Source organism: Natator depressus, chromosome 2 (genome assembly GCF_965152275.1).
Source record: "Natator depressus isolate rNatDep1 chromosome 2, rNatDep2.hap1, whole genome shotgun sequence".
NCBI lineage: Eukaryota > Metazoa > Chordata > Testudines > Cheloniidae > Natator > Natator depressus.
This window is the reverse complement of record NC_134235.1, coordinates 250,493,866-250,507,654: the sequence shown is the minus strand read 5'-3', so window position 1 is coordinate 250,507,654 and position 13,789 is coordinate 250,493,866. Positions and strand designations below refer to the sequence as shown.

At 42.2% G+C, this 13,789-nt stretch overlaps 1 protein-coding gene across 1 annotated transcript in view; it reads left to right on the top strand.

Annotated features, from left to right (window-relative positions):
• SCN5A (sodium voltage-gated channel alpha subunit 5) overlaps positions 1-13,789 on the top strand; it is a 319,838-nt gene that overhangs the window by 51,092 nt on the left and 254,957 nt on the right. Inside the window, exons 2-3 of the mRNA XM_074946329.1 lie at positions 2,735-3,053; positions 6,579-6,699. Coding sequence (XP_074802430.1) covers positions 2,787-3,053; positions 6,579-6,699 — 388 coding nt within the window. The 5' untranslated portion in view covers positions 2,735-2,786. The remainder of the gene's footprint in view (positions 1-2,734; positions 3,054-6,578; positions 6,700-13,789) is intronic.

The following is a 13,789-nucleotide window of genomic DNA, read 5'->3' as shown; positions in this document are numbered from 1 at the left end:
CTCTGAGTACAAGTTTGGTTTCATGTTAGAATTGGGCCACTGGGCCTGATTCTCCAATGCATTGCACCAGGAGCTTGATTCTCCCCTCACGCCAATCTTGTGCTAGTGTAACTTCAACATAGTTGCTCCTATCTTCATCGAAGAAGAATTAAGCTTCTTGTGTAGTAATTTTCGTCTGTGCAACCTGAGTGTAAAAGCTATTACCTGTGTACAGGAGTGGGGAATGCTGATTTGGTGGCATTCTACAGTTACTTTTGCACATCTGTGCATGTGCAAGTCAAGAGAATCCGGCCCACTTAGACTAAATGCTAAATTTGCCCCTCTTAGTTCCTGGCTCCAAAAGCCCATGATTTTCAGATGTTTAATTGCGATTGCAGCTGGCATTTGAAGGTTTCCCAAATGAAAATGCTAGGCAGGAAATGGATGGTCAGAATTTGCTGCCTGACTGTATTGTGTCACGTTTCATGGTTCTCTGCATTGCTTCTCAGAATCCTTTCATCTACTCTGGTGATAAACCAAGCCAAAGAAAAGAACATTCTATACTATATCTCTTGGTTGGTTGGTTTGTTTGATTATGTTTTGTCTCAGTAACAGCACTGCAGTTCCCTCACCTGATGGGCTCCGAGATGCCTACTTCTGACATAGTTAGTTCAGGGAATGATTGCTCTTCTCTCTGTTGTGCATAGATGCTTGAGATCCATTTGGATACTGGTACACAAAAACATGTTTACAGAATCACCCTGTTCCAGCAAACTCCTGACCTAAGAAACCACCCCGAAATAGTTCCCAAATGTACTGGCTATAGTGCTCCAACTGTATTAGGAGACCACCACTGTTAACCAACCATTTTTTGTCATTCCCTTCAGTGGTCATGTAAGACATGTTTCACATTATAAGGACAACATGAGGATTAGCTGGCCCATGTCTCTGGTGTTATTTATGGGACTGAAAATGCCATTTGTTTGCAGTTGTGGTGTTGAGTCAGAGAACAATGAGAGTGTAAGAAAACTCATTTCTGGTTTGCTGAAAGGCTTTTGTAATTTCCTGTTTTTTCATGACAATGGCGATATAAGGAGGGGAGCAAGTTGGGGAATTTAAGGGAAGATATAACTGAAGAAGAGTGTACAGATTATCTGAACTCAAGTCAGTATACTAATTCATCTGAACCCAAGCTGTTCAGATCGGCAGCAATGTGAAGTATGATATACAGGATAATGCAAGTCATTCCCCTATGATATGTCATGATCAATGACAATCTAATGAATTCATCTTGAAATAAAGTCAGAACAGGAAAAACAATAGCTATTTCAAAGACTACTTTCCTCAAATAAATTGAGTCAATAAATATGCTCTTTGTCATACAGGATCCAGTTAAGGGTTTGTTTGCTAACAAAAAATGCTGTCATCACAGAGCTTAATAGAAGCAGACTATCAGGACGTATCCAGTACAAGTAAACAAATAATATTTGAAAGCAGAGAAAAATAATAGGTAGCTAAACAAAACAGGTGTCCAGCATAAGCAGGCCAAAGCAATAGTGTACCACACCTTAAAACCTGAGTTGATTTTGTTTGTCACTGAGTTAGATTTTAATTTAGTAAGTATGGTCTTGCTGCTGTGGGTTAAAAAGCCTCTTCATTTCTCATGTAATATGTGTTTTATTGATACATATTAGAGAATGAAGATTACTCTTGCTGGCAAAACATTTCTCAGCCCACCCTCGTGTAGGGGACCAGCTCAAGGCCTCTGTGCCGTTTAAGTCCCACAGAAGACTTCAAAATAGGGCTTCAATGGGACTTAAACAGTGCATAGATATTGTGCAGGCTCTTGACATAGGGATGAACTCACCCCAGATTTTTTAGTAATAATGTATTTTTACATTAATTTTAACAGCTATCAGTGTGTCCTTTAGGGAAGATCTGTAAGTCCATTATTCCTCTGGTATGGTTTTGCATTTGCACTTTATTCCTGTAAGTTAATATAGATGCAAGAATTACCAGTTCCAGTCACCTATTTTCCATTCTGGCAGGAGTTGGGAATGTTGATGAGGAAGCATACTCAGGCCAAGATGTTTAATCTTCGGTGCCAAAAGTTAGACTTTTAAATCAATCTGTATTTAGATAACTAAATAGTAGTGGGCTGATTTTGAGAGGTGCTGAATTGGAAGTGTTGATTGCTCAGCATGTGTGAAAATCAGACCACTTTTATTAAGGTGCCCAAATATGCATTTAGGTGACTAACTTTATGCCTAACTGAACATTTGTTCCTCCACTTTTCTAGGGTAGTGGGATGTAAAACAGGAGAAAACTTGTAGCTGTTCAGGGCATTGATATGAATGTGGAAGATGCCTCTTCCTGACCCTGCAAGAAAATAAGTGATGTAAGAAAATATTACAGACGCTTAAGGTGGAGATTTTCAAATGTCCTTAAGTGACTCAAGATTCTAAATCCCAATGACTTTCAATGAGACTTAAGTGCTAAGTACATAAAGCACTTTTGAAAGTGGGATTTAGGTGCTTTTCAAAAGTCTACCCTCAATCTATAAAATCTATTCAGATTTGATCACTCAGACAACTCCTCATTTGAATTATTTTTTCAATTAGTTTTATTTTCCCTAGTGTTTTATTGGCCACATACAATTGGGCAAAAGGTTACCTGATTGTTGCTAACTCATGCATTGTTCTGTTTGCTGGCTTGCCAATTCTCTAGTCACTTACCTTGATCCCTTTTGTTTTAGCTGTTTCCCCTACTTGGAGTAACGACCAGTACAGAAGAAGCAGGATGAAAAGATGGCCGACTTCTTGTTACCACCAGGTTCTAATAGCTTCCACCGGTTCACGCCTGAATCCTTGGCTGCTATTGAGAAGCGAATTGCAGAGAAACTTGCAAGGAATGCCAAGCTGGAATACAGAGATCAGCCAGATGATGAAGAAAAGCCTCAGCCACAGTTTGACTTACAAGCTTGCAAAAAGTTGCCTGATATCTATGGGACTCTTCCTCCAGAGCTCATTGGGGAACCACTGGAGGATCTTGACCCTTACTACAGTGACCACAAGGTTAGAGCCTTCAGAAGCATGTGTTGTTTTACATTTGCTTTCTAAGATGGGAGATATTTTATGCGGGGACTCTGGTTTTGTCTTTCCTCGCTCAGTAAAAATGGTTTCTTCTGGTTTAAGGATTGGAGAGCTAATGAGGGCAGAACTTCCTCCAGAGAACTAAACAGAGGGGCATAGTGGAATAAAAGCTTAGCTCAAGTAACATTGCGTATGAATATACAGTGTTATGTGAGAAGAGAACATTAAATGAGTTAAATGAAATTGTGGGTTCCATCTACTGTACCTTCCTCTCTTTGCATGAAATTCATGCCAGGACCAAGGTCCTGTGCATTATTAAGCCTAACTTAAGCCCTTCTTGTTAAGGGTTTATGTGGTTCCTTGGGCCCTTTGCTGGCCTTCTGCACAGGAGGGACTATCATCTACATAGTGTAAGAGGTATATATGCAAACCATTCTTAAAAAGTGAAATTCATTTTTCTGCAGAGGGACAGCAAAAGCCCAGGCACCATTTCAGCCTCATTTAAAGTGTCAAAATAGGACTTATGGTGGGATTTAACTGGTGCAGTGTGCTGGCCCTCTGCACCAGGGTGGATTTCATCCTGGAGTGAATATCACCTGGTGAGAATCGTGTGGGCTGGACCAGAGCCACTACAGTACAAGCAGCTCCCTCAAAAGGCTGTTGACTGCATGGCTGCGTAACTTGCTTTCCTGTACTTCAAACATGTTATAACATGGATGAGAAAATAACACCCACAAACGAGCATTCTGAGAACTTTCAATTTTTTGATGTATTCCTCTAGACTGTATGTTTCTCCCATAAACCTGTACATGAAATTACTATATGTTTCCGTGATGTAATCACTTGCATTTTTGTTCCTATGTTGTACAAACTTAAATAGAAAAAGTAGCAAAAGTTAAATAGACACAGAAGTAGATTACTTACTTGAGATGCCTGGAATCAGTCTATAATAATCTGTGGCTATTTAAATACAGCGTGCCCAGGCAGAAGCAACAGGACATAGCTGTAGTATTTTAGTCTTGAAAGCCAGATTCTTGATGGGTAAGTTCCAAAATTGCTTAAAGCTCACATTTGAACTGCCCTGATCTTGCTGCCTCCACATGCAGGTCAGTCTCTCTGTGCGCAGTTAGGGCATTTATTGGCTGCCTAGCTGTTTTCAGTCCCCTGCTCTGCTGGCAGCAGGAAGGAAGAGCAGCGTAAGAGGTTCCGCACTAATTTTCTGCCATCTGAGGATCCCTTTTGCTTGGGGTGACCTTGGGGTGAACCTTTTAGTCCCATCCTCATTGGCTATGGGGTCAGACAGTGCTGGCAGTGAGGTGCTCATTCTATGTGAGAATTTGGCCAGGAATGAAACAAGGAATTAGTGGAGGGTATTATGCATGAACAGGCTCCTGTATGCAGATGACATACCAATTAGTGCATCCTCAAATGGAAGATCTAGAAGAAATAGTAAACCAGTGGTATGACTAGCTAAAATGGCATCTGATGAAAATGAGCATGACTAAGATTGAGGTCATGTGGGCAGTGGAGATGCCACAGGGAAACTAGATATAGAGATTAATGGAGTCAGACTAAACCAGATTGACCAGTTCAAGTACTTCTGTGCATGGGAAGATGGCAAGTTTGAAGGTCAGATATAGTTCAGATTGGAGAGCACTGGAAGAGTTTGAATGTGATACAATTGAGATTGGGGAGTGCTGGAAGAGCATAGAATAACATCACAGGGGTTGTGAATGACAAGCGTATGCCACTGAGACTAAAATCCCAACTGTACAGGACAGTGGTGCACCCCACAAAGCTGTATATTGCAGAAGCATGGGTGACAAAAGAGATGGTAACTTTGATGCTTAGAGGTGTTTAAGATGAGATGTCTTTGCCCATTAGAGGAGTTTCACAAAGACAGAATTTGAAATGCAAGTATTAGGATGGAAATCAAAGTCGTGATGTGGCTGACAAAATCCAAGAAATGCAACTCTATGGATCTGGACACATGCGGAGGATGAATGAAGACCTGGTGAAAATAGCATGGGAAGAGAGGGTGATAGGAAAGAAACTCAGAGGAAAGGTGAGGAAGCAATGGATGGGCTGTATCAAAGAAGATGGAAAGCAGGAGGTCCTTAGTGCTAATGATGACCTGACCCCAGCTGATGAGATCAGAGGAAGAAGATAATTATTATGCAAGAGCATATCCATCCTAGTTCAGACAGATCAATTTGTCTTTGTCATAACCATACAGCTAAGGGTAGCCTAGAATTCCTCCTTACCTGTAAGGGTTTAAGAAGCTCAAATTGGGACCTGACCCAAAGGGCCAATGGGGAAAGAAGATACTTTCAAATCTTGGGGGGAGAGGGGAAGGCTTTATTGGTGTGTTCTCTGGGGAAAGCAGAGAAGCATCAGGTCAAAAAACTCCTTCTCCTATAAACCATCCTGTACAAGTCTCTGATATTACAAAAAGAGTAAGTAAATAAGGCAAGGCGCATTAGATTACCTTTTGTTTTCAACTTGTGAATTTTCCCTTTGCTAGAGGGAGGTTTATCCCAGTTTTTTGTAACTTTAAGGTTTTGCCTAGAGGGGAATCCTCTGTGTTTTGAATCTGATTACCCTGTAAAGTATTTTCCATCCTGATTTTACAGAGGTGATTCTTTTACCTTTTCTTTAATTAAAATTCTTCTTTTAAGAACCTGACTGATTTTTCATTGTTCTTAAGATCCAAGGGTTTGGGTCTGTGTTCACCTGTACCAATTGGTGAGGATATTATTCTCAAGCCTTCCCCAGGAAAGGGAGTGTAGGGCTTGGGGGAATATTTTGGGGGAATAGGACTCCAAGTGGTCCTTTCCCTGGTTCTTTGTCTAAATCACTTGGTGGTGGCAGCATACTGTTCAAGGACAAGGCGGAATTTGTGCCTTGGGAAAGTTTTTAACCTAAGCTGGTAAAAATAAGCTTGGGGGTCTTTCATGTGGGTCCCCACATCTGTACCGCAGAGTTCAGGTGGGGAAGGAACCATGACAGTCTTCATTAAGACAACACCCTGAACTATCCTGGAGCTTGTGAGTTTGTTGGGTTGATGTGGCTCTCGAGAGCAGGCCATGCTATAGGATGGGATTCTCATGGCCTGGTCCTGCAAGGTGCTGAGCATCCTAACTCACCATAACAAGGTCATCAGTTACCACACACTTCAGAATAAATGCAGTGTCTCAAACACCACCGTGGGTGACACAGGGTTTCAGAGGAATCTGCATAGGACAGGAAGGAATTTTCAGCTCAGAGGGAGGTGAAGAGGGAAGTTTGGGGCATTTTTCCTGAGGTGGGCAAAGACTCGGCATTTGGAAAGGTCTTTTGGGGAACTGTTCATTGCGTGAATGGAAATTCGCAACTGGAAGGATCTGGGAAGGGAATTAAGGGCACTGAGATGGGAGGGAATCTGCAGTTGGGAACTGAGTGAGAGGGCCCTGATGTATAAATGCAAACACTAAATGTTCTCATTTAATTTTCCATTTTGTTTTTCAGACATTTATAGTACTGAACAAAGGGAAGACAATCTTTCGATTTAGTGCCACTCCTGCCTTGTATATACTTAGTCCTTTCCATCCAGTCAGAAGAGCAGCAATTAAAATTTTGGTACATTCATATCCTTTCAGGTGACTTCCCACCTTCTGATGTTATCTGATACAAGCGGATGTGGGTATGAAATTATTTGGTTTTATCAAGCTGTTTGACAGCTGCATATTTGATTTCATTTACTACAGACATAACTAGAAATGTGTTAGATTTTTCGTAAATAAGATGCGTAAAATGGCTTTTATGGGAAATACAGAGCTAAACCCTACTTGTCTTACTCATGCAAACAGCCCCATTGACTTAGATGAGACTGCTTGTGTGAATGAAGTTGAGCAAGGTTTGGCCCAGAGTTAGTAAGAGAGGGCACCTTTGGGAGTCAGTGCAGGAGATTTGCTGTGATACATCAGGGGAAGCTAACCAGGATAAATTCCATCTGTCCCCTTCCCCAGTCAGAAGCAAACTTCACACATGTGATAATTCTCTGCTGGGATGCATGCATACCTCCTTCAGCACTGTTCCATCCTCATGGGCTGTCCTTGTGGTTGAGTGAATACAAAACTGAGTGGGGCTAACACTACTGCTGGCACTAGACATCCCAGAGTAGGTGACGAGAAGGCAGGATCATTGTCTCCTCCCCAAATCTATATTGGCCAGCAAATCATGGAAAGAAAGGCACAATGCACTTTCAGAAGGAAAGCTGGGTGCTGTTGCTGGGGATGGTGTGATTGCACCCTTACATGTCCCAATGTAGAGTAATCCTTAAAAGGTACGAGCCTGCACTCAGACCCAAAAGGTCTTTAGGTCCTTCCCCATAACCTCCTACTCATTTCACTGATGACAGGATACAGAATTTAGAACCTCACCCACACAGTGATTCAGAATTCCTAGAATGCAACTTAAATGAGGTGAGCTGCTGTAGCCCTGAGGAAGGAGACAAGCATACATCTGAATTCTTGCAAGTTAAATAATCTAAACAAAGAAAATTGTTCTGCAGTGTTAATGCTGAACAGTTTACCAAGGGTCATGTTGGATTCTCCATCACTGACAATTTTTAAATTAAGATTGGATGTTTTTTTTAAAAGATCTGCTCTGGGAATTATTTGGGGCAAGTTCTATGGCTTGTGTTATACAGGAAGTCAGACTAGATGATCACAATGTTCCCTTCTGGTCTTGGAATCTATGAAAATGATTATTTAAAAAATTAAACACTTACACTCAATAGTCCAAGACCTGGCTTTTTAAAAATGTACATCATGGGCCAGATCTTCAGATGGTGTAAATTAGTGTAGCTCAGTTAAAGTCAAGGGTCTATTCCAATCTGAGGCCCTGGCCCAATATCTGTCTATGTAACTGAACAAATACACTATTATGTCTTATCAAAAAACAACAATGTATGCTTGAGTATTCATTTATGACAATAGTTACAAAAATATTTTATCTGACACTTTAAAAGTTAAAGATCTGGATAGTATAATATTTTAAAAGTATGGGCCCAGATCCTTTTCTCATTTAAGTCCTTGAGAGTTTTTCCATAAACATCATTAGCAATAGCACTTGGATCCAAAGTTTGAAGCTTTCTGAGGCACAAATGGGATATTTAATCTCTGAGTGAAATTCGCCCTTGTGCAGAGAGCCAGCACAAAGTCTCAGAGTAGCAGCCGTGTTAGTCTGTATTTGAAAAGAGAAAAGGAGTACTTGTGGCACCTTAGAGATGAACAAATTTATTTGAGCATAAGCTTTCGTGAGCTACAGCTCACTTCATCGGATGCATTCAGTGGAAAATACAGTGGGGAGATTTATATACACAGAGAACATGAAACAATGGGTGTTACCATACACGCTGTAACCAGAGTGATCACTTAAGGTGAGCTATTACCCGCAGGAGAGCCGGGGTGGGTGGGGGGAAAACCTTTTGTAGTGATAATCAAGGTGGGCCATTTCCAGCAGTTGACAAGAACATCTGAGGAACATTGCGGGGGGGGGGGGGGAGGGGATAAACATGGGGAAATAGTTTTACTTTGTGTAATGACCCATCCACTCCCAGTCTCTATTCAAGCCTAAGTTAATTGTATCCAGTTTGCAAATTAGTTCCAATTCAGCAGTCTCTCGTTGGAGTCTGTTTCTGAAGTTTTTTTGTTGAAGCAATGCCACTTTTAGGTCTGTAATCGAGTGACCAGAGAGATTGAAGTGTTCTCCAACTGGTTTTTGAATGTTATAATTCTTGACGTCTGATTTGTGTCCATTTATTCTTTTATGTAGAGACTGCCCAGTTTGACCAATGTAAATGGCAGAGGGGCATTGCTGGCACATGATGGCATATATCACATTGGTAGATGTGCAGGTGAACGAGCCTCTGATGGTGTGGCTGATGTGATTAGGCCCTGTGATGTTGTCCCCGGTGAATAGATATGTGGACACAGTTGGCAACGGGCTTTGTTGCAAGGATAGGTTCCTGGGTTAGTGGTTCTGTTGTGTGGTGTGTGGTTGCTGGTGAGTATTTGCTTCAGGTTTGGGGGCTGTCTGTAAGCAAGGACTGGCCTGTCTCCCAAGATCTGTGAGAGTGATGGGTCGTCCTTCAGGATAGGTTGTAGATCCTTGATGATGCGTTGGAGAGGTTTCAGTTGGGGGCTGAAGGTGATGGCTAGTGGCGTTCTGTTATTTTCTTTGTTGGGCCTGTCCTGTAGTAGGTGACTTCTGGGTACTCTTCTGGCTCTGTCAATCTGTTTCTTCACTTCAGCAGTTGGGTATTGTAGTTGTAAGAATGTTTGATAGAGATCTTGTAGGTGTTTGTCTCTGTCTGAGGGGTTGGAGCAAATGCGGTTGTATCATAGAGCTTGGCTGTAGACAATGGATCGTGTGGTGTGGTCTGGATGAAAACTGGAGGCATGTAGGTAGGAATAGCGGTCAGTAGGTTTCCGGTATAGGGTGATGTTTATGTGACCATCACTTATTAGCACCGTAGTGTCCAGGAAGTGGATCTCTTGTGTGGACTGGTCCAGACTGAGGTTGATGGTGGGATGGAAATTGTTGAAATCATGGTGGAATTCCTCAAGGGCTTCTTTTCCATGGGTCCAGATGATGAAGATGTCATCAATGTAGCGCAAGTAGAGTAGGGGCATTAGAGGACGAGAGCTGAGGAAGTGTTCTAAGTCAGCCATAAAAATGTTCGCAAAAAGAAAAGGAGTACTTGTGGCACCTTAGAGACTAACCAATTTATTTGAGCATAAGCTTTCGTGAGCTACAGCTCACTTCATCGGATGCATACTGTGGAAAGTGTAGAAGATATTATTATATACACACAAAGCATGAAAAAATACCTCCTCCCACCCCACTCTCCTGCTGGTAATAGCTTATCTAAAGTGATCACTCTCCTTACACTGTGTATGATAATCAAGTTGGGCCATTTCCAGCACCATACACCATACATACATTTCCATACACCAACTTGATTATCATACACCTTGTAAGGAGAGTGATCACTTTAGATAAGCTATTACCAGCAGGAGAGTGGGGTGGGAGGAGGTATTTTTTCATGCTGTGTGTGTATATAATAAGATCGTCTACACTTTCCACAGTATGCATCCGATAAAGTGAGCTGTAGCTCACAAAAGCTTATGCTCAAATAAATTGGTTAGTCTCTAAGGTGCCACAAGTACTCCTTTTCTTTTTGCGAATACAGACTAACACGGCTGTTACTCTGAAACCTGCCATAAAAATGTTGGCATACTGTGGGGCCATGCGGGTACCCATAGCAGTGCCTCTGATTTGAAGGTATACATTGTCCCCAAATGTGAAATAGTTATGGGTGAGGACAAAGTCACAAAGTTCAGCCACCAGGTTTGCCGTGACATTATCGGGGATACTGTTCCTGATGGCTTGTAGTCCATCTTTGTGTGGAATGTTGGTGTAGAGGGCTTCTACATCCATAGTGGCCAGGATGGTGTTTTCAAGATCACCGATGGATTGTAGTTTCCTCAGGAAGTCAGTGGTGTCTCTAAGATAGCTGGGAGTGCTGGTAGCATAGGGCCTGAGGAGGGAGTCTACATAGCCAGACAATCCTGCAGTCAGGTGCCAATGCCTGAGATGATGGGGTGTCCAGGATTTTCAGGTTTATGGATCTTGGGTAGCAGGTAGAATACCCCAGGTCGGGGTTCCAGGGGTGTGTCTGTGCGGATTTGTTCTTGTGTTTTTTCAGGGAGTTTTTTGAGCAAATGCTGTAGTTTCTTTTGGTAACCCTCAGTGGGATCAGAGGGTAATAGCTTGTAGAAAGTGGTGTTGGAGAGCTGCCTAGCAGCCTCTTGTTCATATTCCAACCTATTCATGATGACAACAGCACCTCCTTTGTCAGCCTTTTTGATTATGATGTCAGAGTTGTTTCTGAGGCTGTGGATGGCATTGTGTTCTGCACGGCTGAGGTTATGGGGCAAGTGATGCTGCTTTTCCACAATTTCAGCCCGTGCACGTCGGCGGAAGCACTCTATGTAGAAGTCCAGTCTGTTGTTTCGACCTTCAGGAGGAGTCCACCCAGAATCCTTCTTTTTGTAGTCTTGGTAGGAAGCTCTCTGTGAGTTAGTATGTTGTTCAGAGGTGTGTTGGAAATATTCCTTGAGTCGGAGGCGTCGAAAATATTCTATGAAAATAGGATTCTAGGTCACCACAGAACTGTATCATGTTCGTGGGGGTGGAGGGGCAGAAGGAGAGGCCCCGAGATAGGACAGATTCTTCTGCTGGGCTAAGAGTATAGTTGGATAGATTAACAATATTGCTGGGTGGGTTAAGGGAACCACTGTTGTGGCCCCTTGTGGCATGTAGAAGTTTAGATAGTTTAGTGTCCTTTTTCTTTTGTAGAGAAGCAAATGTAAATGGCTTGTCTAGTTTTTGTAAGGAAGGTTGTGTGGAAGGTTGTTTTTTTATGAGAGTATCCAGTTTTGAGAGCTCATTCTTAATCTTTCCCTGTTTGCTGTAGAGGATGTTGATCAGGTGGTTCCGCAGTTTCTTTGAGAGCGTGTGGCACAAGCTGTCAGCATCGTCTGTGTGGTATGTAGATTGTAATGGATTTTTTACCTTCAGTCCTTTTGGTATGATGTCCATCTGTTTGCATTTGGAAAGGAAGATGATGTCTGTCTGTATCTGTACGAGTTTTTTCATGAAGTTGATAGATTTCCACTCCGTACGGCTAAATTCAGTGCCTTGCATAATGACAGGTTTCAGAGTAGCAGCTGTGTTAGTCTGTATTCGCAAAAAGAAAAGGAGTACTTGTGGCACCTTAGAGACGAACAAATTTATTTGAGCATAAGCTTTCGTGAGCTACAACTCACTTCATCGGATGCATTCAGTGGAAAATACAGTCTCACAGATCTTGGGAGACAGGCCAGTCCTTGCTTACAGACAGCCCCCAAACCTGAAGCAAATACTCACCAGCAACCACACACCACACAACAGAACCACTAACCCAGGAACCTATCCTTGCAACAAAGCCCGTTGCCAACTGTGTCCACATATCTATTCACTGGGGACACCATCATAGGGCCTAATCACATCTGCCACACCATCAGAGGCTCGTTCACCTGCACATCTACCAATGTGATATATGCCATCATGTGCCAGCAATGCCCCTCTGCCATGTACATTGGTCAAACTGGGCAGTCTCTACATAAAAGAATAAATGGACACAAATCAGACGTCAAGAATTATAACATTCAAAAACCAGTTGGAGAACACTTCAATCTCTCTGGTCACTCGATTACAGACCTAAAAGTGGCAATGCTTCAACAAAAAAACTTCAGAAACAGACTCCAACGAGAGACTGCTGAATTGGAATTAATTTGCAAACTGGATACAATTAACTTAAGGCTTGAATAGAGACTGGGAGTGGATGGGTCATTACACAAAGTAAAACTATTTCCCCATGTTTATCCCGCCACCCCACCCCCCACTGTTCCTCAGACGTTCTTGTCAACTGCTGGAAATGGCCCACCTTGATTATCACTACAAAAGGTTCCCCCTCCCCGGCTCTCCTGCGGGTAATAGCTCACCTTAAGTGATCACTCTGGTTACAGTGTGTATGGTAACACCCATTGTTTCATGTTCTCTGTGTATATAAATCTCCCCACTGTATTTTCCACTGAATGCATCCGATGAAGTGAGGTGTAGCTCACGAAAGCTTATGCTCAAATAAATTTGTTAGTCTCTAAGGTGCCACAAGTACTCCTTTTCTTTTAGCACAAAGTCTGTGCACCACATAGGTCTCACTTAAGCCCTCAGGCAGTGTATAGGCCTTGTGCTGGCATGGTTAGCCCAGGTGAAATTCACCCAGACAAACATAATTCATTTCAGTCAGTTTGAAAGTAAATGGGACTGGATGACATGCACACCTCACTATCCACTTGAACTGGATCCTCTACTCGATTCCACCATAACTTCATTTGTATTCCAAATAACACAACTCCCACTCTTCAGTCATTTCTGATCATGTTTCCTGTGTCTTATGAAGAAGAGACCTTGAAGGAGACATGGTTCTTTCTTTTGTCCAAATGGCTCTGATTGTGCCATGTGGTGGATCAGGAGAGTCACGTGACTGTGTGTACATCATGGGAAACATAGTTCATCCTGGGAGTTTGGCCCATAAGAGACACTGGGGACATGAGCCACTCAAACAACAACTCCCATGAGGCACACCTATGTGGTAAAAGATTACTCTATATTGTTTATATGAACATCTATTATCAGTACCACTGCCTTCTTTTTGCTTTATCAGCTTCTCCCAAGGTCTGCACAAAGGTTCCAGTATTGATAGCCAGACTGAGAACTCAGAGAATCCACACATAGCTAAAATGACTAGATGACATTTTAGTCTGAGTCCATTCCGTAGAAGCAGTGTCCATAGCGACAAAAGAGTAATAATAGGCATTAAGGAGATATCACAGAATTATTGATTTATTATCAAATTCAGCAAATTCCCTTTAAATGGATACATCATCCAGTGGAAGAAATAGTTCATGCTCTTAAGTCTATGTTGCTCTCAGAGAAAATATCTGTGAAGGTTCAGGTGACAATAGTTCAACTTAAAAATGAACAGATAATACCATCCAAGACATTTCCAAGGTTACTAAGAACCTTGGGATTGTGCAGAGACATTTCATTGTGACTCAAGATTCACC